Genomic DNA, 21067 nt, shown 5'->3' with positions numbered 1-21067 from the left:
TAACTATAGACAGTCTACTTCCTATTTTGAGACTGGGCAAGGAAGGGTGGGGAGCTGAGCTGGACATCAGTGGTGATATGCACCCTGTCAAAAACACATGCTTTTGTTAATTTGTGTTTTATGTAGTACGTGCTGGTGTTTAAATTAGCAGGAATTTACCTAATCTGGGTTGTAAATGACTTTTGGAATGGTAGCACCTGAACTCTACAAGAGCTGAGGAATTTGGCAACTATTCCTTGCAGTTAATCAGTTGTCTTGTGTTGATTAGGTACTTCCGCAATTGTGTGTCTGGTATGGGGAATGTGGAGTTGCTTCTGGAGACAAGAGATACAACTGTGCTTATGATGGACCACCAATAGCACTACCAGAGGATGGCTATGACTTAATGCAGGTGAGCTTCTTTTGGAAGTCTGCTGCTAGAAACAATTCTCCTACACTTTAGAGTTCTGTATTGGGTTCTGTTGGACCTACACTATGACCTTTAGCTTTCTCATCCTAACTTGATGAGAAAGTGAACAGATTATCTCTGATTTCTCAGGTGGAGCTCATAGCCCCAACTGTGTGAAGGTAATATATGTCAGTTTCTGTTCAGAGATAAAATCTCCAAAACCTGTGATTACAGGCTTTCACAAACATAACCTTAATTAAAGGATTGGTTCACTTTCCTGCATGTTTTTCTCACTGATTTGAGCACTCTTTAGTCAGACTGGTTTTTTTTAGGACCCTTCCAAACTATGATACATTCTGCAGTTACACCATCCTGATCTCTAAAGGACAAGACTAAACTGTGTTTTCCATCATCTGATCATTTCTGATCTCTTCCTTAAATAGGAAGGCAGTAACTGTACTCATTCACATGGAGCAAACTTGGAAAAAGTTCAGTCTCCTTAGCTGTGCCTAGTGTGAGACCATATTTCCTTATCTGGGCTTTGGTTGTCAAAGTGAACAAAACCATGGTCAAAATACAATTTGTGTTTTTGATGCACAGTATAGGATGATATTGCCAGACTTGTCTTCTGGCAGATGATAGTTCAAAGCTTTAAAGTGTGAAATAGCTATTGAGTTAAACAGTGATTTGGCTGGTGGTGGGAGTGACTTAAATATGTAGGTGAGCTAATTACTGTTTTGTACTGTTTCTGAAGACTTAATGTACAGTTCTTGTATGTTACTATCAGTTATACTTGTATTAAATGCATTTGTCTCTTCTATAAACTGAACATGAAATAGCTCTTCCAGGTAATCAATGATTTTGTGGTTAGTGGCTTGCCTTCTGAGACTTCAAAATCTGATACTATCCAGAAGGCATCCTAGAGGATAAGCTGCAGGAATACTTTCAACTTGGATAAACACGTGTTGTCCCCTTACTCATAGACTTGTAAATACCATTATCATTCTATATATAGACCCTGGTGACTAAAGATCATCTGAAGTAGCTTTAAAAAAAAGGAAGTGATGCCTTGAATAAAAAGTTATTCTTTCCCTATTCTCTAAAGAATCTTGTTGGCTAGACTGTTTTTTTTTCTATGCCTCTCCCACAGCAACAGCTAGTCTTCTGAAATATGCTGAGGCAGAACCCATAACTATTGAGTTCTGAAGTCTTAAACATGCTTTTCCTTCCTTTCCCCCTGATCTCAATACTGTTTTTATTTAAGGAACTCTGTCCTGGTTTATTCTTTGGCAATGTTAGCACTTGCTGTGATGTTCGACAGCTTCAGACTTTGAAAAACAACTTGCAGCTGCCTCTACAGTTTCTCTCCAGGTATGCTAATAAATGGCAAAGCAACTAGAGCTTTAATGTAATAAGAAAGGACTTTAAGACTCTTCTGTTCCAATAGTCTTTAGAAAAGGTTGTAATTTCATTTAAAGGCTTATTGGAGCAAGCTCTTGGAGAGACTTCCTCTTCCATATCAGGGGCTTTAATTTCATGAAACAACTACTTGCAGTCTGGATTGAGTTAGTTGGTAGAATAAACATTACCTGAGTTTGTCTCAAGCTATTGTATTTGTAACGAAAACTTCAGAAGAGGGTGACATAAAGTACTGTTCAGTCTTCTTGTTCTAACAGAAGTCTTCGTGCTAGCAGCAGTTAAGTTTTCCTTCAAATTCTAGTCAAATTCTGCTTGTATCTGCTATTTGAGGTGAGCAATTTTGCTAGTGAATGATGTTGATGCTACTGATGAGTATTAAACAATTTTAAGCACCAACTAATGTTTTATTACTGATTAAACACTTACAGAATTTAAATATTTTGTTCTGTCACTCTGAGTAGAATGTCTACGCTTGCTGTGTAGGTCAAATCAGATATGCCTTGCATCTTTACCTCTTAATCTGATTACTGCATTGACTTTCCTACCCAGATGTCCCTCATGTTTTTACAACTTGATAAACCTCTTCTGTGAACTGACTTGCAGTCCAGATCAGTCTGACTTTTTGAATGTTACAAGCACCATACCTTATTATGATCCAATTTTAAAAGAGAACAGAAGTAGCATTACAGAGCTGCAGTACTTTATTGGAGAACGCTTTGCAAATGGTGAGTAAACAGTGTGTTAATTTACCTAGGCTTTTGTCAAGGTAACAAGACCAATACTTTCTCAGGAAGAGTTGGGAGGGGAAAACATATCTCTGACTGTCTTCTGATGTTTGAGGTATCAAATAGGTACCAGTAGGTTCCCCTTGAAACTGCTGGAACACTAACCTCTGCCTGGGTAGGAGATGTTACACTGACACTATTAATAGTGTTTTTGAAGACTCAGCCGAGACTGGACTTTTATAGATATGGTTAATAGCTGATAACCCTGATGACTAACTTCAGAAAAACAAAGCTGTTGCCAAATACTGAATGTGGAAAGCCTATGTGATATTGAAACTGTCTAGCAAGTATGATAGTAAAGTTTGTACATAGTGCATTACAGTGGCTCTCTGTGAGGTACTCGTTCCTCTTGAAAGGGACTGTTCTAATCCTTTGTCAAATCCAAAGGTTGTTTTTTTCTAAGAACAAACAGATTTGGGTTGTATTTTGGTTTTATAGCAAACTTGAAGTATTAGCTCGGTCTTTATACACTTTGTGCAGTAATTTTTAATCAAGTTATGAGATGCTTGAAAGTCATATATGGCCTACAGGTCAAAAGTACCTTAAATATTTGTCAACTTCTTCTGAAAGGAACTTTATATTAAGTACTGTTCCCTCTTAAACATTAAAGTAGGTGCTAGTGTACTGCAAGTAGGCCACCTGAATCTGCATTAAGATAGCTGTAACAAAGCATTGTAACCTTGAATACTGTAAATACAACCAAAAGCATTATTTCACTATCTTAAGATGTTTCTTCTTGAAAGCTATAAGCATGTTCTTTGAACTTGGTGAGTCTGTAATTATTGGAAATACTTGGAATGCTCACATAAATTATAACATTGGTTTAATAGCTCTTCTGTCTTCATACACTCTTCCTAGCAATGTATAATGCCTGCAAAGATGTGGAGGCTCCATCAAGTAATGTTAAAGCACTGGGGCTGCTGTGTGGGAAGGATGTCAAGGACTGCAATGCAACCAACTGGATTGAGTACATGTTTAGTAAAGACAATGGACAAACTCCTTTCAGCATTATTCCTATCTTTTCAGGTAAGAAACTAAACAGTCCTTGCCTTTGAAGCTTCTGTCAAAGGCTGTGTGCTATAGCTAGTGTATTCATTTGTTAAACAGCTGCCTAGCAATGAATGTCTGCAGTCAGAGGCTTTCAAAGCAATGTAAGCTAAACCAATTATCTCTTTTGATTTCTGCTTGAAAGTCATATTTTGTGCTTGCTTTGTATGCAGCTTCTTGCTGTATAGATCTCAGACTCATTAAGGGATGGACTGAGCTTAGGCAACTGGACAGCTTGTATTCCTTGGGAAAATAGGACAAGTACCCTGATCCTTTAGGATTTCTTTGTAAGGAAGTTGTTACACGTTTCACAATCTGAACAGATGAAGGGGATGACAAATTGTTGCTGGGATGATAGAAGTATGTGCTTATTAGGTTTTATAGACTGAAGCGTTCTAAAACATGACCAGTTATTTAGTTGACAACTGTAAATAGTCATTACCTGCTATGGAAAAGGCAGTGGCTTCTTCAGCTATAACACCAAGAAAAGCTACTCTTTATAGAGGCTACAGGCTTTCATATAAAGGGTTAACTCATTTAACTGGGAAGCTTGTGTTTTGAAGTTCTGAATTTTTACCTGGGCTCTGCAACTTCTGATTTGTCATAGATGCTCCTGTCCGTGGCATGAATCCTATGAACAATGCTACCAAAGGCTGTAATGAGTCTATGGATGATTCAACAGGACCATGCAGCTGTCAGGACTGTTCAATTGTTTGTGGTCCAAAACCTCAACCCCCTCCACTGCCTGCTCCTTGGCTTTTGTTTGGTTTGGATGCTGTGTATGTCATCATGTGGATCTCCTACATGGGATTTCTACTCATATTTTTTGCACTAGTTTTTGGAGTCTGGTGTTACAGGTAAAGCATTCAAAATGCTCAGCTCTGAAAGTCACTTGCCTTTTCCCTGAAAACTTCCTTTGCCCAGCACAGAATGCTTATGTCTCTACTTCCTCATCCAGCCGAAAGTCATGTTCTGTGGCAGATGCTTATACTTACAGGGAGTGTTCTAACACCTAAAACCATGTGGTAGAAAGTGAGTGCAGAAGTTGGTTTAGTTCATGCGCAACTAATGGCATCCCTAGCTACAGGATCAAATACACACTCTACAACTTTAATAAGCAAGAACTTGAGATTATGGAAAAGTCTGGGGAAATGCATAAAAGTTTGACTTGAAGATAATGGGATTGTAGGAACTCAATTCAGAATCATTGGGAGAGAGCAAGATCTAGTATTGGCAGCCCCATGCAATCATAATGTAGTTTTCCTGCAGGCTAATACTTGTAACAAAAAAATCACTGTCCTATTGCAAATTAAGTCATGAATACTTAGTCTCCTGTTTTGGAAAAAAAAAAAAAAAACAAAACCAAACAAAAGCTGAGCTTCCAGTAATTATAGCATTTTGTAAAGTAAGGAGTAGCAAGGCAGCTTCTCTGTGCTACGTGATATTTGCTAGTAAAGTGCACGAGTAGCAGTAGCTATAAATGCTTTGGTGTGGGTGTGCTAGCAATCTGGAGCAGTGGAAACCTATTAATATTTCTTAATAGCATTTTCCAGAGGCTTCCACTGTCTAATGTCCTTAAGTATGGTGGCACTTTTCAGTACAACTTTAATATTGTTCAGTTATGACGAGGAATCTGAAATTGCTGTGTAATAAGAATTAAATCTGTGTGGAAGAGGATAGTGGGTGCAACAAACTTACGACACACTCAGCAGTCTTATCTTACTGGGCAACATGCATAGTAAACTACATGAAATGGTAGGGGTGTTTAAGATGTCTGGTTGATAGCCCAAAACATCCTGCCATAATTGGAGGTCTGATTAGATTACCATGAGGAGGCTGTTGAACTTATGTCCTGCTCTGGGTATCAGGAATGAGTATAAGCAATATAGGTCTGTCATAAGTGTTCTATGCTATAACTTGCCTGTCTTCAGGACAGGAAGAAAGTACCTTATTTTCCTTTTTCCTCACTTCTTTTCTTTAGGCTAAGTCGGTGTAACTTAAGCAGTTTGACTAATGAAGTAAAATATTTCTAATGTAGAAATCTCTTGCAAATGTTAGCACTCTAAGTTATGATCAATTTAAAGAGATTCCCTGTGCTGTTAATGCTACTGATCTTCTAAATATGAGTAAAGAATGTGTGCTTTATCCAAGCTGGAAAAGTTTAAGACAGCTGATGTGGCTGTAAGGTGTTCCAAAGGATCATAAAGCTGGAGATTGCTGTTCCTGAGTGGATGGGTGTAGGGGAAACATGATGCCTATAGATTCTGGAGGAGTCAAATATCAAATTTATTACTAGCATTGGACTCCAATCTTACTGTACAAACCCCAAAATATACCTTTTTGGGGGAGCAGGGTAACATAGCCTTTTGTCTTGCAGGAGGCGGCACTTTGTCTCAGAGTACACACCAATTGACAGCAATATAGCCTTTTCTGTGAATTCCCATCGTGACAATGGTATGTCTTGGATAAGAGCAATAGATTTATTAGAAACTCAGCTTAAGTGCATCCCCTTCCTGTGGATGGGCTCTGGGATTTTAGCTTTGTTAGGCCGTATAATCCATTCTTACAGGTCTTTATTTCACTCTTTCGGCCAGTATCTATCTTTTAGAGTAGTACTTAACCCTATTTTGCTGGAGGCTGATAGCCCTGGATGCACAGTTTATGGATCTAGTGATGCTAATCAGAAGTTCTGGAGTGCTTTGTAGCTGGGGGTGGAGGGGGCAACCTGATGCTAAAATCAATTTAATCATGTTCTGACCTATCCATGCATTTATCCATTCAAAGCGTGTCATGAAAGAACTGTATTTTAATTTGCGTAGCAGCTGAGATGTAGCTCATCTTAATGCTTATGTATCTTTTAGCTGCTTCCTATCTTTATTTGCTGTGCCTGCTGTTGTCAAAGACAACCTTACATTAGAAGGAGCAGTGTTAGGTACAAGCTGGTTTGTGACACCTTGACCTCAGTCAGGGATTGGCCCCTGGGTCTGACTGTCAGTGTAGACATAGCTTCTGGTGCTTACTACAAACAGAGCTAGAATAAAATTTCATCTTTCCTAGTGGACTTCAAGAAAATGCTGCTTAACTGGCTTCTCAAACATTTACTGTTTACTTCTTGCTCTTACAGGCAAAATTACCTGTGGTGAAAGGCTTGGTGAAAGGTTTGAGAATGGCCTAAGGATGACATTCACGTCATGGGGGGCTTTCTGTGTCAGAAATCCACGTCCCGTTATCCTTTTCTCTGTGGTCTTCATTGCAATGTGTTGCTCAGGCTTCATATACGTTAAAGCAACTACAAACCCTGTAGATCTCTGGTCAGCCCCAAGCAGCCAAGCTCGCAAGGAGAAGGAGTACTTTGACACACACTTTGGGCCTTTCTTTCGTACTGAACAACTTATTATTCGAGCACCAAACAGCCATCCAGACACCTATTCGCCTTACCCATCAGGAGCAGATATACCTTTTGGGCCTCCACTTACTAAGGACATTCTCCATCAGGTAATTGGGACTTTCCAAGAGCAAAGATGTAAACATACCTAACGGGTATAACCATATGGAGTTGGCTTCCATCTGTAATGCCATGTGTCAAAGAAGACAGTCACTAGATACTCATATTAAACATTTTAGTCTTGCTATAAAAGCTTTTCGCTGAAAACCTTTCTGTTAGAAGTAGACTTGCAAGCTAAGTTCCAGTAAGTATTCTTGGTGTGAACATGGACATAATAGATTTAGTGATGTGCTCTTATTGGCATGTGCCACTGTCCCTGGAAACTTACAGGGTTATTGTGTGCACTTGAGCCCTGTCTTGCAAGGAAATGCTTTCTTGTGCTGCTCTTAAAAGTATGGTTTGGTTTGTTTTTTCAAGGTACTGGATTTGCAGGATGCTATTGTCAACATAACTGCTTCTTTTGACAATGAAACTGTAACGCTGAAAGACATATGCCTGGCTCCTCTTGCTCCCTACAACAATAACTGCACTATACTGAGTGTACTCAACTACTTTCAGAACAGTCATTCCGTTCTAGATCATGCTATTGGGGATGAGTTCTTCGTCTATGCTGACTACCACACTCACTTCTTATACTGTGTTCGGTAAGCAGTTTGAAAAAACATGTAATTGTACTGTAGGCCAGCTAGGTCTTTGTCTTGCTGGCAAACAAAACTAGCTAGTTCTCACTCCCCCCTTGAATCTTTTCCTACTCCTTTTTTTAAAAAAACCTCACAATACTATGTGGAACTGCAGATTAGTATGTGTTGCTTGTGTTACTTTGTCTTAGTACTTCAGCAGGAGTTACGTTTTGATCAGGTTTCCAGTTAAGCTTGGTTTGGGGCAGACGCTGGCTCTGGTATAGCTTAAATATGTTTCAAACACTTCTGAGAAGTAGAGTTCTGTAACAGAAGACAGTTTCTAAACTTTCACTTCAGTTTATAGTTCAGTTGGGTAGAAGCTACTCCTTGTCTTAGAAGCTGTAAGGAAGACACCTTTAAAACTGTAAAGTCAAAGCAAACATAGCACAAGGACAATGTATCACTAGCAGTCTTACCTTGTTTCTGTCGTGGTAATTGGTTAATGCAACAGCTTTTTGCTTTTGTCCTGTGGTGCTGTGCATCAGTAGTCAAGCAGAAGCTAACAGTTATTTATTGCTGGTGGTCTCTTTAGGGCTCCTGCATCACTGAATGACACAAGCTTGCTTCATGATCCCTGCTTAGGAACATTTGGTGGACCTGTATTTCCATGGCTCGTGTTGGGAGGGTATGATGGTAGGTGTCAAAACAGTATTGTCGTTTTAAGTCTTCAGAGTACATACTTGTGTGCTGTCTTTTGCACTAAGGGTGCATTCTTATTAACACAGATATTTAAATGCACTCCAGAGAAACTGGAATTAAACTTTCTATGAGTAAGAATATCCTAAATAACTTTCAGTAGATGAGTTCTGAGATTGGAGGCAGACTACTCTGGAAGTGCAAAATGCAAGCAGTCTATTACTGGAACATACTAGCTTTGCTGACAAGTATCCAAATATTGTCTATATTATTTGGACTATATCCAAATATAGACTGCTTTGGGCCTGCTAAAGGATCTCTAGTTTCTGGAGACTAGATAAAGATATGAAGCATCTCAAGTTGATATGCTGGGATGTGCATGTATTTTGCTTTTGAGTTAGAATACAAAGTTTTGTCACTGATCTGACAAAGCAGTTCAGAAAAGATTAAGGTGTTCACAAAGGAGATCTTTCCATAATTATTCTAAAGTCAGAATTTTGTTCAAGCAATTTATCCAATTAAATATAACTTGATAGATACATCAAACACAAATGTACTAAAACAGGCCTTGAAGGCAGGCACTTCTTGATTAAACTGTAGGGGTTTTGTACTTGTTTTGCGACAAATCTAAGAATGCAAGAGGCACAGTATTTAGGAAACCACATCCTGTTTCTCATTAGATGGAAAGTCATAAGCACTGGTTATATAGTAGCCCCTTGTCTAACCATGCAACAACTTAGTATCAGAGTGCCATGAACATGGTAAATAATGAATAATTACTTTTGAGTACAATCTGGAGTGCTTATCAGCTTCTATTCTTACTTCAGTAGTGTGTTGGAGAACTCAGTGTTGTTAAACAGATTACATTTAATGGAGTTGTAGGGATGGGATTGCTTTGGACAATACTCATTTTAAACTTAATTGTACCTGCCTATACTGGAATGTAAGCTCCATTTCATAATGCCTGACAATTTTTTTTCCTACTCCATAGACGATAACTATAATAATGCTACAGCTCTTGTTATTACTTTTCCTGTCAACAACTACTACAATGACTCAAGAAAGCTAATGAAAGCCTTGGCATGGGAAAAAGAGTAAGTAGGCTTCCTCTATTCTGAAATGCATACATTACTTTAAAGCAGCTTTAAATGTAGATACATGAAAAACACCTGTACTGTACTGGCAATTTTTCAGTATAACTACAGGGATGTCTTGAGACGCAGCAAAACGGGTTAAGGACAGACTATACTGGTCATAAGACTTTCACTTTATCTGGCATAATTCATTTGCTTTGAGATAGATTCTAGTCTTGTCAGTGACTGTTTAGTAGTACTTGCTGATAAGTAACTCTAGAAAGGATTTGATATATTTTACTTTGGCTAGAATTACACAGGTAGACTCTTCAGTCCACTGGACTGTTAACAACCAGTGGAAACATCCAGCATTATCCTATATTTCTTAAAGTTTAATTTTTAAAAACATCTTCCAGATGAGGATCTAAAGCTTTCACACCCTTCACCATCTTGAAGAGCTGATGTTGGCTTACACAGGCCAACTGCTCTGGCTAACAGTTCAGGTAAAAAATACTGTACTAGGAAGTCTGAGACTAAGTACATGTATAACTAGTGTCTATGTGTCACAAGCACCTCTCTTCAGTTAGGGGAACTGAAATAAGGGCTAATAAATTTTTCAAGTATTGTAAGCAAGTTGGTCATATTTCATGTGTGTACTTCTAGGTCTAGCTTTGAAGAAAATTGTACTTACGCTTTGAAATAGCTTATGCTTATGCAAGATATCTGGTTGTCCTCAAACTCTGGAGAGAATGTGGAAAGTATTTCAGCATAGTCTATTTCTAGTGCTTGGAGCAGAGTTCTAGGGGTGTGTAGCCAGCATCCGTTTTTTAAAAATGAGGAGGGTGTCTCAAAGTACTGTCTGGCCACAGTGTGCTCTTGTACCACACAGATGATTTAAATTTGCCTTCAACAGACTTCCAAGTATTTCTAATATAAAATGTTTTATCTTTTAAAGTGTGACTGACTTTTTTTTTTTTAGGTTTATTAACTTTTTGAAGAACTATGATAATCCAAACTTAACTATATCATTTTCTGCTGAACGGAGTATTGAAGATGAAATCAATCGTGAAAGCAACAGTGATATTGGCACTGTGTTGATAAGCTATATTGTAATGTTTGTGTACATCTCCATAGCTTTGGGACATATCCAGAGCTGTAGAAGACTGCTGGTATGTGTATAGTTGTCATTGCTATAAACACTGAAGCTACGGCTTGCTGACTAGTTTTTCATAGCTTTAAGTGACTTAAATATTTTTGCAGAATGCTCATACTCGATCTTGTCCTAAAGCATTGAGCCCTCCTTGGGTAGGAGCTAAGGGGAGCACTGTCGTTGTCACACTTGACAATTCACGTGTGCTTCATAGCCTCAACTAAGTCTGTTTTCACTTGAAATGCACAGTTAAGTTTATGTATGTGGATCTTCAAAAGAACCAGAAGACTAAGCTTTCTACTAACTACACTAAATGTCAGAATATGTTTTTACCTTTGCTATAGTCTGTCCTGTGTGATGATGCTGGTTTTGTTGACAGTCATTATAATTTTTTTTAGGTGGATTCAAAGATCTCCCTGGGCATTGCAGGCATCCTGATTGTACTAAGCTCAGTGGCATGTTCTATCGGCATTTTCAGCTACTTTGGAATCCCACTGACACTGATTGTGATAGAAGTAATTCCCTTCTTGGTGCTGGCTATTGGGGTGGACAACATTTTCATTATAGTCCAGACGCTTCAGGTATATATTCTTTCATATGGAGTCTTCTAAATGTAGGCTGTTAACTTGGAGCAGAAGGTCTTCTGCACTCTAGTGCTCAGCCTAGTCTGAGCAGCTCTGGACTCTCATAGGATATATAGTGATCTTGAAGAGAGACAAGATTTTTATGTACGTTCATCCCTGCGTTGCCTGTACACCTGCTTTTTCTTACTGCTAGTTGATATCAGGATCATTTAACATAGTTTCTGGTCCACATACTAATGATGTACAAATGAATAATATTTTTAACATCCTTCTCTGGTAGTTGTAGAACTTGACTACTATTTTGATCACTTGTACTTTTAGTGTATTGTGAGCAGTAATCATGGACTAAACTACATGCTTCAGACCAGGGACTTTTGACACTAAGTCTTAGTGGGTAATCAGCTTTCTAATTTGACAGGCTCAATAACCCACTGAAACTGGTACTGCCTCTGGTAAGTGTGTGGTTTTGGCTGAAGTACTGAACTCAGTACTGTATTTTAAGTTTGAAGCAAGGCAACAGGGGACGTTCATGCTCCTTTTGTATTAGGGAATCTCTGCTTTCTTTATCTAACTCATGTTAATGCAGTGAAAATAATAAAAGATAGTTTTGGATGTTTGAAAGTTTGGGGTTTTTTTAAGCCATATGACAGCCCTTTAAATTGTGTGATTCCTAATTATAATAAATTATTGCCTTAAAACAGAGAGATGAGCGCCTTCAGGGTGAAACTCTGGATAAACAGATTGGCAGAGTCTTGGGAGATGTGGCACCCAGTATGTTTCTCTCGTCTTTTTCGGAGACTGTGGCATTCTTTCTTGGTAAGACTTCTTTGATATTTGAAGATAAGGGCCTTATACCTGCATACTGCAAGAATAAATGCAAAACTAGAATATAAAAACAAAGCAAGAATTTGTGGAGGAAGTTTATTTTAGTTGTTCATTGCTGTAATCAAGTTTATTTGTCCTCTGCTGAGTATAGGAATTGTAGTACTTTAAACTGGCACAGTTAAAAAGATGTAGTTCTGAATTTGTCAAGCTCTTAGGCTTGAATTGGCTGGAGGTTTTACTGATTTGTAGTGACAGTCAAGTCTAAATTTGACCTTAGTAATATATCAAATATCAGGGCGTACTAGCTCCTACATTGTATTTGGTCATCTTGCACCTGCTTGGAAAAACGCCCCTATGACAGATTATGTTTGAGGCTCACTCTTGTATTATGTGTTAGAGGTTTATCTTATGTTGTTACCCTTCGAGTATAAATTGGCCTTCTTTCATAATAAACTTACTTGGAGTGTAATTTGCCATTGATTCAACTTGCATTGAGTGGCTTAATATTGAAGCAAGATTTTGCTTGACAGCATTCCTTAACTACCCTCTTATGCAGCCTGCACAAGATTAATAACTTTGGAATTGAGAAATGTCTTAAAGCTAGTCACTTTTTTTGCACAGTCTTAATGCTGTCAAACAGGTCAAAGACAGCAGTTGTAGCCAAGTTCATATCAGCTGTTTTCTTTACTTTGAAGAGAAAGGCTCTTTGTCCTGCTAACACTTAAATTAGCTATCTGTCTTGAAAATGCTCATGCATTTCTGAGAGAAGGGAGCTTGCTTGTTTAACAAACTGGGTCACTTCCTTCAGGGACACTGTCTACGATGCCAGCGGTTCGCACATTCTCCCTTTTTGCTGGAATGGCTGTGCTCATAGACTTTATTCTTCAAGTCACTTGCTTTGTAAGTCTCCTGGGCTTGGATATTAAGCGTCAAGAGGTGAGTATTAAATGCACTTGTAACTGCAGTGTGATACAGATGGCATCTTTTGCAGAATTGTACTAAATCTGGCATTAATCAATTTTCAGAGGAATAGACTGGATATTCTGTGTTGCATCAAAAGCAATGAAGAAATGAGTGGAGTCCAACGTTCTGAGAGCATCTTATTTCTGTTCTTCAGAAATCTGTATTCTCCATATCTGCTTAAGGATTGGATGAGACCAATAGTAGTATGTATACTTTGTGTGCAGTAAGCAGTCATCTAAACTTGAGCAAAAGCATAGTGAGCCTGAAGGTCTTGTACTGAAGAAAAATCTTCAACACAATGGAACAAAAGAAGCTTCTAGGATTTTTGCTTTCAGCATTAGTATTGGAATAAGCTTTTCTGACTGCAAGAGTATTTCTAGTAAATAAGAGGTTTGACCTTGGATTGTCTAAGGCCCAGATTTAAGAGTTGCATTACTGACAGTTGAATAGCTTTAGGCATATGTAAAAAATCAGCACATGTTGGGTCCTACTCTGCATTAATCTAGAGTGGTGTTGCTGAATCTGTGATTCACTTTGAGGTTACTGTGCTTATTTACAGAAGGTGTTTGGCATATCTTTCACTGCTGCCTTCTAAGTATAAATTTTCCCTTATGGCTGCAAAGGGAACTCTGAGTAGCTAGGTTTTACTGGCACTGTTGTACTAAGCCTGGGTAGCATACAAGCTAGGGCCTCTTTATATGGTTCCCATTAACTTAGTAAGTTGCTTCTATTGCTTGTTGTTTCTGTACTGTTCTCACTTCCCTGAATTTGCTTTTTTGCAGATAGCAGTGTTCGTGGGTGTTCTGTCATTCAGTACAGCAGTTATACACAATGTAGAGATTGGACTGGATCAGTCTCTCTCAATGCCAGATGTAAGTCATAAGATCATGTTGCTCTTCAGCAATTTGTGGCTGAATTGAAACCTTGATATCTTGCTGTGCTACCTCAACATTATGTAATAGTAACTCAAAACTTTCCCTTTAAGGACTCCTATGTAATGGATTACTTCAGCCAGCTCGGCAAGTACTTGCATGCAGGTCCTCCTGTCTACTTTGTCTTAGAAGAAGGGCACAACTACACGTCTTTGGAAGGGCAGAACATGGTGTGTGGTGGAGTGGGATGTAATAATGATTCACTTGTCCAGCAAGTCTTCAATGCTGCAGAAATTGGTAGCTAGTAAGTCTTTCATGCTTTTCTCTGTATAATCACATGGAAGAGATGTAGCTTACCAGTGTGTCCTTTTAATTTAGTTCAGGCTCAGCTGTTGATTGTACAACTGACACTCTATTGTACTTGCTTTATACTGTGGTTTTGGTGGGTGGGGTGGGGAGAAGCTGTGGCAATCTCCTAGAATGAGGATAAAAACTGTCTGGACTGGACTGGTGGGATATATTGATGTACTTGGGTTTGGAAAAGGGGCTTGATCCTTCAGGAAATCTGGGAATGGTAGGAAGAAAAACTTGTGAAAACCTCTGTGTGTTTAAGCTCTCCTGGAAAATGACTTGCATACTTAGCTTCTAAACTTGGTGGATAAAACTCGTCTAGCCTAGCAAGGCTAAGCAGGAATTGTATCTGGAGTTCAGTAGCTAACAACTGAAGAAAGTCTCTTCCTGATCCCTTGCACTGTAGTTCAGTGGTTTTGCTTCAGCCTAGCTGATGGAGGAGCCTTACTTGAAAACTGAGGCAACAATATCTGGAATAGGATAGGCATAGAGTGGACAGGGAAACAAAGCTGAGCTTGGCAGTGGAACTTGAATGCAAGGAGGAAGCTCCTGCTGTTTGCTAGCTGCAGCATTATAAGCAAGACTGGCTCTTGGATTGGGGTACTGGAGCAGGGGACTACACAGAGAGCTAAGTAGCTTGGACCAGAATGAGTTGACATGGTGTAGGCCAGCAATGGAGAGATCAAGGGATGTGTTCTGGAATGAAACATAAAAATTACTGATGATGGATATGTTACATTATTTTATTAGCACGAGGATAGGCTACGCCCCATCATCCTGGATTGATGACTACTTTGACTGGGTGAAGCCACAGTCATCCTGTTGCAGAGTCTACAATACCACTGGACAATTTTGCAATGCTTCAGGTATTAGCATCCATCTTGTTGCTAGGGGATTAGCTTGGTTTATAAGTTTCACAGCCAAAACATTTTATTGTGGTATGAGTCAGGTGAATAGCTTTTCTTACTGTGAGCAGGCACCTCCCGAGTTGCCCTCTAATTTGTTTAAACTGCTGTTTGAGTGAATTTAAATGTTCTGCTGGAATGCTGCAGGTTGGTTGTCTAGTTAGGCTGTCTTCAATGTAATGACTATTCAAAAAATAACTCGTTTTAACAATTTTGATCCTTCTGCTGGTTTCATTAGAGCACACAACCTTAATGCTCTGTCTTTGTTCGGATCCTTCAGTTTGGTATAATTCTCATTGGGTCTAATGTAGATAGTGCACTAAGTAACTGAGTTCTCTAGTAACCCTTGCCTTAGTAGTAATAAAAAATAAAGGACTACAAATTTTATACAGAATTTCAGGGCTGATCAGCAATTTCATCAGTGAAAATGCCTTTTTATGGAATTGTATCCTGTAGTATTGCAAGTCAGAAGTTACTAGTGTTATGATAAAGAATACTTGATCCTGTATCTGACCTTGGTCCTGTATTTCTTCAGTCACCGATCCATCCTGCACTCGTTGTCGACCACTGACTCAAGAAGGCAAGCAGAGACCACAGGGCAAAGACTTCATGACATTTTTGCCAATGTTCCTATCGGACAACCCTAATCCTAAATGTGGCAAAGGGTAAGAGCTATATTCTGTATGTAGTGCTTAGACCAGTATGTCAAAGATTTGCTCTGGAAGTGTGACTTTTTTATGTCTGCAAGGTTGGATATCTAACGTCCTTCTAAAAGTCATACAGACATTGACATTTCACCTGTTCTTTAGTATTTTCTGGAACAAAAGTGGGAGAACAAATGCATAATCAACTGAATGGAACAACAGCTTTCCCCTGTACAAAGAGAAACAACTTCTGTAGTCAGTCTGTTCTAATATATCCTGTGCAATCTTGAAATGTATTGTGCTCTGAAGCTTTTATCAGTTTTGGAAACTCTTAGAAACAAAATTAGAAGTTATAAAGCTAGTAAATTTGAATGGTTATCACTGACATTGACATAGAAAATGTTACTATGTTTATATAGAGGACATGCTGCATATAACTCTGCTGTCAACTTTATACACAACAAATCTGATGTTGGAGCTACTTATTTTATGACATACCATACTGTACTGAAAACATCATCTGATTTTATTGATGCTATGAAGAAAGCTCGGGTTATAGCAGATAACATTACTGAAACCATGGGCATCAAAGAGAAGAGCTACCGGGTGTTTCCTTACAGGTATGTTTAGATCTTTCTTACCTTAGTGACAAATACGCAACTCGAGGAACTGAGAAAAGGTACTGGCTAATAACATCTTAGACTTGAGTCTTGAGGTTTTGTCTAACGGGAGGTAATATAGAGATTCTGGAATGTCTAGTGAAGCTTCAAAAATACAATTTAGATCACAGCACTAGCTTTTTACTGTGGTTGATTACTAACTTAAATCAAGAAACCTGTCCTCTGCTACAAAGGTTGAAGCTCTGGCTTCAGCTCCAGCACTTCCTAGCTTTCATAGCAGGGTTTAATAGTTCTAACTTAAGCAGATATGTTGACCTGGGTCGTTACAAGCTGTAACATGAATGTATTGCCTTCAAACTTAAGTTATTCAAACTTAAAGCAAAGGCAGCAGTGATGTCCAGAACTGCTTGTCTAATGCTTGTAAGATTAACATACTAAAGAGTACCACAATGAAATTGAGTTGGAATTGGTGTCTATACAGCTGAAATACTAATCTCTTTGATTCAAAGAAGCAAAGCAGAATGCCTCCTATCCATCCTTATGGTTTCACTGCATAATGAATCAGTTCAGACACTCAGCAGTAGTTCCTGCAGATGCCACAATCAGTCTGAGGAACTACCTTCTGGCTGCTTCTATTAAAGTGTGGGAATTGCCCTGACTTCTAGATACAACCTTTATTTGACATGTTAGTAAAGAGCTGTCATATAACAGCCAGTGTTCTGCAGGAGTCATTCCACAGATGATAGGAAGCCAGTTCCTGTTGGTGACTTCTACAAGGAGAGAACTACTTTATCCTTAGCACAGAGGCTTATCTAATATTGGCATATAGCAAGGAAGATGGCTAACTACAACTTCTCTTCTTTCCACAGTGTGTTTTATGTCTTCTATGAACAATACTTGACAATTGTGCATGATGCTATCTTTAACCTGTGCATCTCCTTGGGATCAATATTTTTGGTGACAACTGTGCTGCTTGGTTTTGAAGTATGGGCTGCTGTTGTAGTTTCAATAACTATTGCTATGATAATCATCAACATGTTTGGAGTGATGTGGCTCTGGGGCATCAGCTTAAATGCAGTTTCATTAGTAAATCTTGTCATGGTAAGTTAACAAGACATCCCTCTGCCTCTGTTTCTAAGTCTTGAACAGTTCTGTGTGTCTTATGTATATTCATGACACTGACTAGTAATTTCTACTAAACTTTGACAGGCATTTGAACAGTAGTGGAATTACCTTAATACATCTAGATGGTGTGTAGAAAACAGGTTTATTCTGACAATTAGTCCCAGTACTGTTAAGATACAGCAACTGAACTGTAAGCTATACTGTATCTGGTGGTGGTCTCTTGTGTTCTGCAGCAACAGTTGTATTGCTACTATATAGGCTAAGTGCTGTTGCACATCAACAGAGGTTGTTCATGCCTAAGGTAAAGATACAAATGTTAGTGTTAAGGCTGCTTCTGTATTTATGTTCCACAGAGTAGATCTGTGATGTGCTAGTATCAGTATTGTTCCTGCATAAGCTGATGAAACCACTTGGGCACAGTACCTTGGTGAAACACTCCGGAACTTAGTAACTAGTAGCTGAGTGCTGGAGCTCTGGCTTGCCTTGCTCTCTAGAGATTATTGCAGATCTGAGAAAGTTACGAGAGAGTAAACTGTTGCCCTGTGTTACAACTACACATATGTTCATGCAAGTGTACCTGTACCTGCTAGATAAGTCTAAGATTTGCCAACTGTTCAATCAGTGTTGTAAATAACTAAATAGCTTGTTTTTAGGATTAAACTAAAGTGTTAAACTCAGCTGAATTTTTATGGTATCAAATTGGCATATATACTCATATACTCAGTGTTACTCTAAAGCAATGTTATTGCAGCTGGTATCTGTAAAGTGGTTTTAGTGTTCAGTGTTCACTGCATGCACTCTATTGAAGCCCTGGGAACTGAACACAGGCTAGAACCTCTCTAGCCTGTCTAGAGTTCTAAGTAGAGACCTTACCATTGAAGTGCTCATCCAAATGATACTTTCACATATTTCTTTTCATTCTCTAGAGTTGTGGTATTGCTGTGGAATTCTGTAGTCACGTGACAAGAGCGTTCACTGTTAGCACTAAGGGCAGTAGAGTAGAGCGTGCAGAAGAAGCTCTGTCTCACATGGGTAGTTCAGTAAGTATCTACTGTTTGGGGTGGGGTGGGAATGAGTAGCCAAGTTACATGTTACAGACTATGCCGATATCCTTAAGTTGTAAGGATGACCTTGCCTTATCTTTATGGAATATTTGATTAAAACTCTTAGAGGTCAACCTAGGCTTCTACCAGTAATAGGGGTGATCAAGACTCAGTTTTTAGTCTGATGTTACTACTACCTAATAGTAGAGAACAGAGCTAAAAGCTTTAGCTGAACTAGTAGTTTGGATTAACCTTGAATTGTCCTGTTAAAGTTTTAAGTGCTTTTCTCTTCCACATACCCAGAGGTGACTAGGAAAGGTTGTTCTGAATATGGGATGAAATTGAAGCTTTGGGAATGCAAGCAGGGCTCAGTATTTGGGCAGTTCTGTCATGTCACGTAGCCTAAGATAAGCAACCTGGATGGGGTTGGAATAGACTGTTCTGGTGATACATGTACTGGACCCAGATAAGGAACTTCACTGGAATGATAAATTACTTCAGTAATGGTTTTCATCTGTATCTGCCTGAAGTAAAAATGAAACTAAAACTAGGTGGCTGTACAGATTAGGTAGGTTTTTAATCATACTGAGTCTGGTATGTGGTGTCAGGTTCTAGTGGGACCAAGAAGTTGAACTCTTCTCACTGAGTAGGTCTTGGATGTGGTTCTAAGGTAAGGAGGTATACTGTGTATAGGAGCCTCAAATTACATAAGAATTTCAGCCAATTGTTAAATGCTTAAAGCAAATGGATTACATAAAGCCCTACTAACCACTTTTTTATTGACAGGTTTTCAGTGGTATCACACTGACCAAATTTGGAGGAATTGTAGTACTGGCTTTTTCCAAATCTCAAATCTTCAAGATATTTTACTTCAGGATGTATCTAGCTATGGTTCTGCTAGGAGCAGCACATGGACTAATATTTCTTCCAGTTCTGCTTAGTTACATAGGTAAGATGTGACAAATCTGCTCTAAATCACACTTCACAAGTAGGCCAGCTGTTTTTTTGTTTGGACACTTTCTCTCCACAACATAGAAAGGATCGCAAGGACAGAAAGCAGTTCCTGAATGTGCCTCTGTCATGCAAGTAGCTGGTCTGTTGGAAAGCAAGGATTGACTGGTGGCAGTGCAAGCCTGCTGTTACAGGCATGCTGAACTGAAGCAACCACAGCCTGCCCTGTGGTTGTGCTGTGCTGTCCTGTCCTTCATGGAGGTGGCTGCCTAAGCCCACGTGGCCCAACAGACAGCAGCATGATTAATGTTTCTAAAGCCACAGGATGGTGGGTAGAGGCAACAAATCTGCTGTGGGACACTTCCTGCATTTGCAGTAGCGATCTTGCTTTGCAGTAAGGATGGTCCAAACACTGTCCTCTTGAACTTGGAAATTCGTGCCTATGGTGTAGTTCTTAAAAGCAGATTTTAACTGAGCCTTAACTAAGGGGGTTAAGACTGATGGGGATTCACCTACTGCCCTTGCTGTTGCTGACAGCTATTAACGGCTGAGCAGAAACATGCTTCTGAAGTCTCACCAGTGTTAACCTGGACCTAGACAACTAAGATCATGCATGCTTCTTGATGACTAACTGATCTGCTGTAATGTTGAGACTTGGAATAACTCTGTTTTTCTCTCACTCAGGCCCATCAGTAAATAAAGCTAAAACTCTAACTGCACGAGAGAGGACCAGAGGTACAGAACGGGAGAGACTCCTCTACTTCTAGTTTTTAACAGTGTTCAGTGGACTCCATGAACTGTGGCATAGGCCCAACTGTTCTTAAGAACTGAAGCACAGCAATGTTCTACGACTATCACGCTGTAACCACCACTGACTTGACTCCTGCACAGATTCAACTAGAAGATACCAGCTGCAGCTTTGGACACAGCTTTAAACTCAGGAAATGCTACGTGTGGCTCATGTAACAGTATTACTAAAACTAGGTGTGTTAACAAGATTACTAAAACACTTCTGTTTTCAAGAGGTTGCATCTTTTTCTTCTAGAAACCTAAACCAGCTCTATTGCAAGTTGAATAGCTTTTTTGTGTCAATGAAACTAAGATGATGTGTATGAGAATGGACTGCTAAACCACTGACACTAATTTTAAATGCAGGTCAATGCAATTTTTGTCTCTTTTTAGGGGGAAGCCATCACAAGTTGTAATATTTTTAGTACTATTTGCCAAAATGTCTTGTATATACTTTATTATAAAATAGTAATTTTGTAGTTCAAAAATCTACTTAAATGCAATAAATTAAGTTTATACATTTCAGTGGAAGAGTCTTTCAGAACGTTGTAGGCTTCATGAGAGCTTGTTCTCCAAAAACTTGTTTGAAGAAGGTGACATGTTCTTCACAGTGCTCACCTAAGGGGGGGGAGGGGAGGAGGGGAGGGGGGGGGGGGGGGGGGCAAAATAAAAATTAACTTTAAAATTCAACTGCAAAGCAAGACTGTGTAGTTCCACTTACCTCAATTTATAAGTACTAATTCTTATCTCTAATGTATTTGAGTAAAGGATT

At 39.0% G+C, this 21067-nt stretch overlaps 2 protein-coding genes across 3 annotated transcripts in view; one reads left to right on the top strand and one right to left on the bottom strand.

Annotated features, from left to right (window-relative positions):
- The window catches only part of NPC1 (NPC intracellular cholesterol transporter 1), a 27931-nt gene extending 7111 nt beyond the window's left edge, over nucleotides 1–20820 (top strand). The window contains exons 2-25 of the mRNA XM_049819893.1: nucleotides 269–391; nucleotides 1653–1759; nucleotides 2357–2532; nucleotides 3451–3618; nucleotides 4247–4496; nucleotides 6017–6093; nucleotides 6764–7134; nucleotides 7502–7728; nucleotides 8297–8397; nucleotides 9392–9494; nucleotides 10453–10642; nucleotides 11022–11204; nucleotides 11909–12023; nucleotides 12841–12968; nucleotides 13058–13198; nucleotides 13778–13867; nucleotides 13981–14171; nucleotides 14969–15084; nucleotides 15659–15788; nucleotides 16187–16387; nucleotides 17257–17488; nucleotides 18439–18552; nucleotides 19342–19504; nucleotides 20191–20820. Of these exons, the coding sequence (XP_049675850.1) occupies nucleotides 269–391; nucleotides 1653–1759; nucleotides 2357–2532; nucleotides 3451–3618; nucleotides 4247–4496; nucleotides 6017–6093; nucleotides 6764–7134; nucleotides 7502–7728; nucleotides 8297–8397; nucleotides 9392–9494; nucleotides 10453–10642; nucleotides 11022–11204; nucleotides 11909–12023; nucleotides 12841–12968; nucleotides 13058–13198; nucleotides 13778–13867; nucleotides 13981–14171; nucleotides 14969–15084; nucleotides 15659–15788; nucleotides 16187–16387; nucleotides 17257–17488; nucleotides 18439–18552; nucleotides 19342–19504; nucleotides 20191–20273 (3780 nt within the window). The 3' untranslated portion in view covers nucleotides 20274–20820. The remainder of the gene's footprint in view (nucleotides 1–268; nucleotides 392–1652; nucleotides 1760–2356; nucleotides 2533–3450; nucleotides 3619–4246; nucleotides 4497–6016; nucleotides 6094–6763; nucleotides 7135–7501; nucleotides 7729–8296; nucleotides 8398–9391; nucleotides 9495–10452; nucleotides 10643–11021; nucleotides 11205–11908; nucleotides 12024–12840; nucleotides 12969–13057; nucleotides 13199–13777; nucleotides 13868–13980; nucleotides 14172–14968; nucleotides 15085–15658; nucleotides 15789–16186; nucleotides 16388–17256; nucleotides 17489–18438; nucleotides 18553–19341; nucleotides 19505–20190) is intronic.
- Nucleotides 20736–21067, bottom strand: part of RMC1 (regulator of MON1-CCZ1) — a 16493-nt gene continuing 16161 nt past the window's right edge. For both annotated transcript variants that reach the window (XM_049819908.1, XM_049819917.1), the window contains one exon: nucleotides 20736–20913. In XM_049819908.1, the coding sequence (XP_049675865.1) occupies nucleotides 20834–20913 (80 nt within the window). In that variant the 3' untranslated portion in view covers nucleotides 20736–20833. The remainder of the gene's footprint in view (nucleotides 20914–21067) is intronic.

This window comes from Accipiter gentilis, chromosome 2 (assembly GCF_929443795.1).
Source record: "Accipiter gentilis chromosome 2, bAccGen1.1, whole genome shotgun sequence".
Classification (NCBI taxonomy): Eukaryota; Metazoa; Chordata; class Aves; order Accipitriformes; family Accipitridae; genus Astur; species Astur gentilis.
This window is presented reverse-complemented; position numbering and strand designations above follow the sequence as displayed.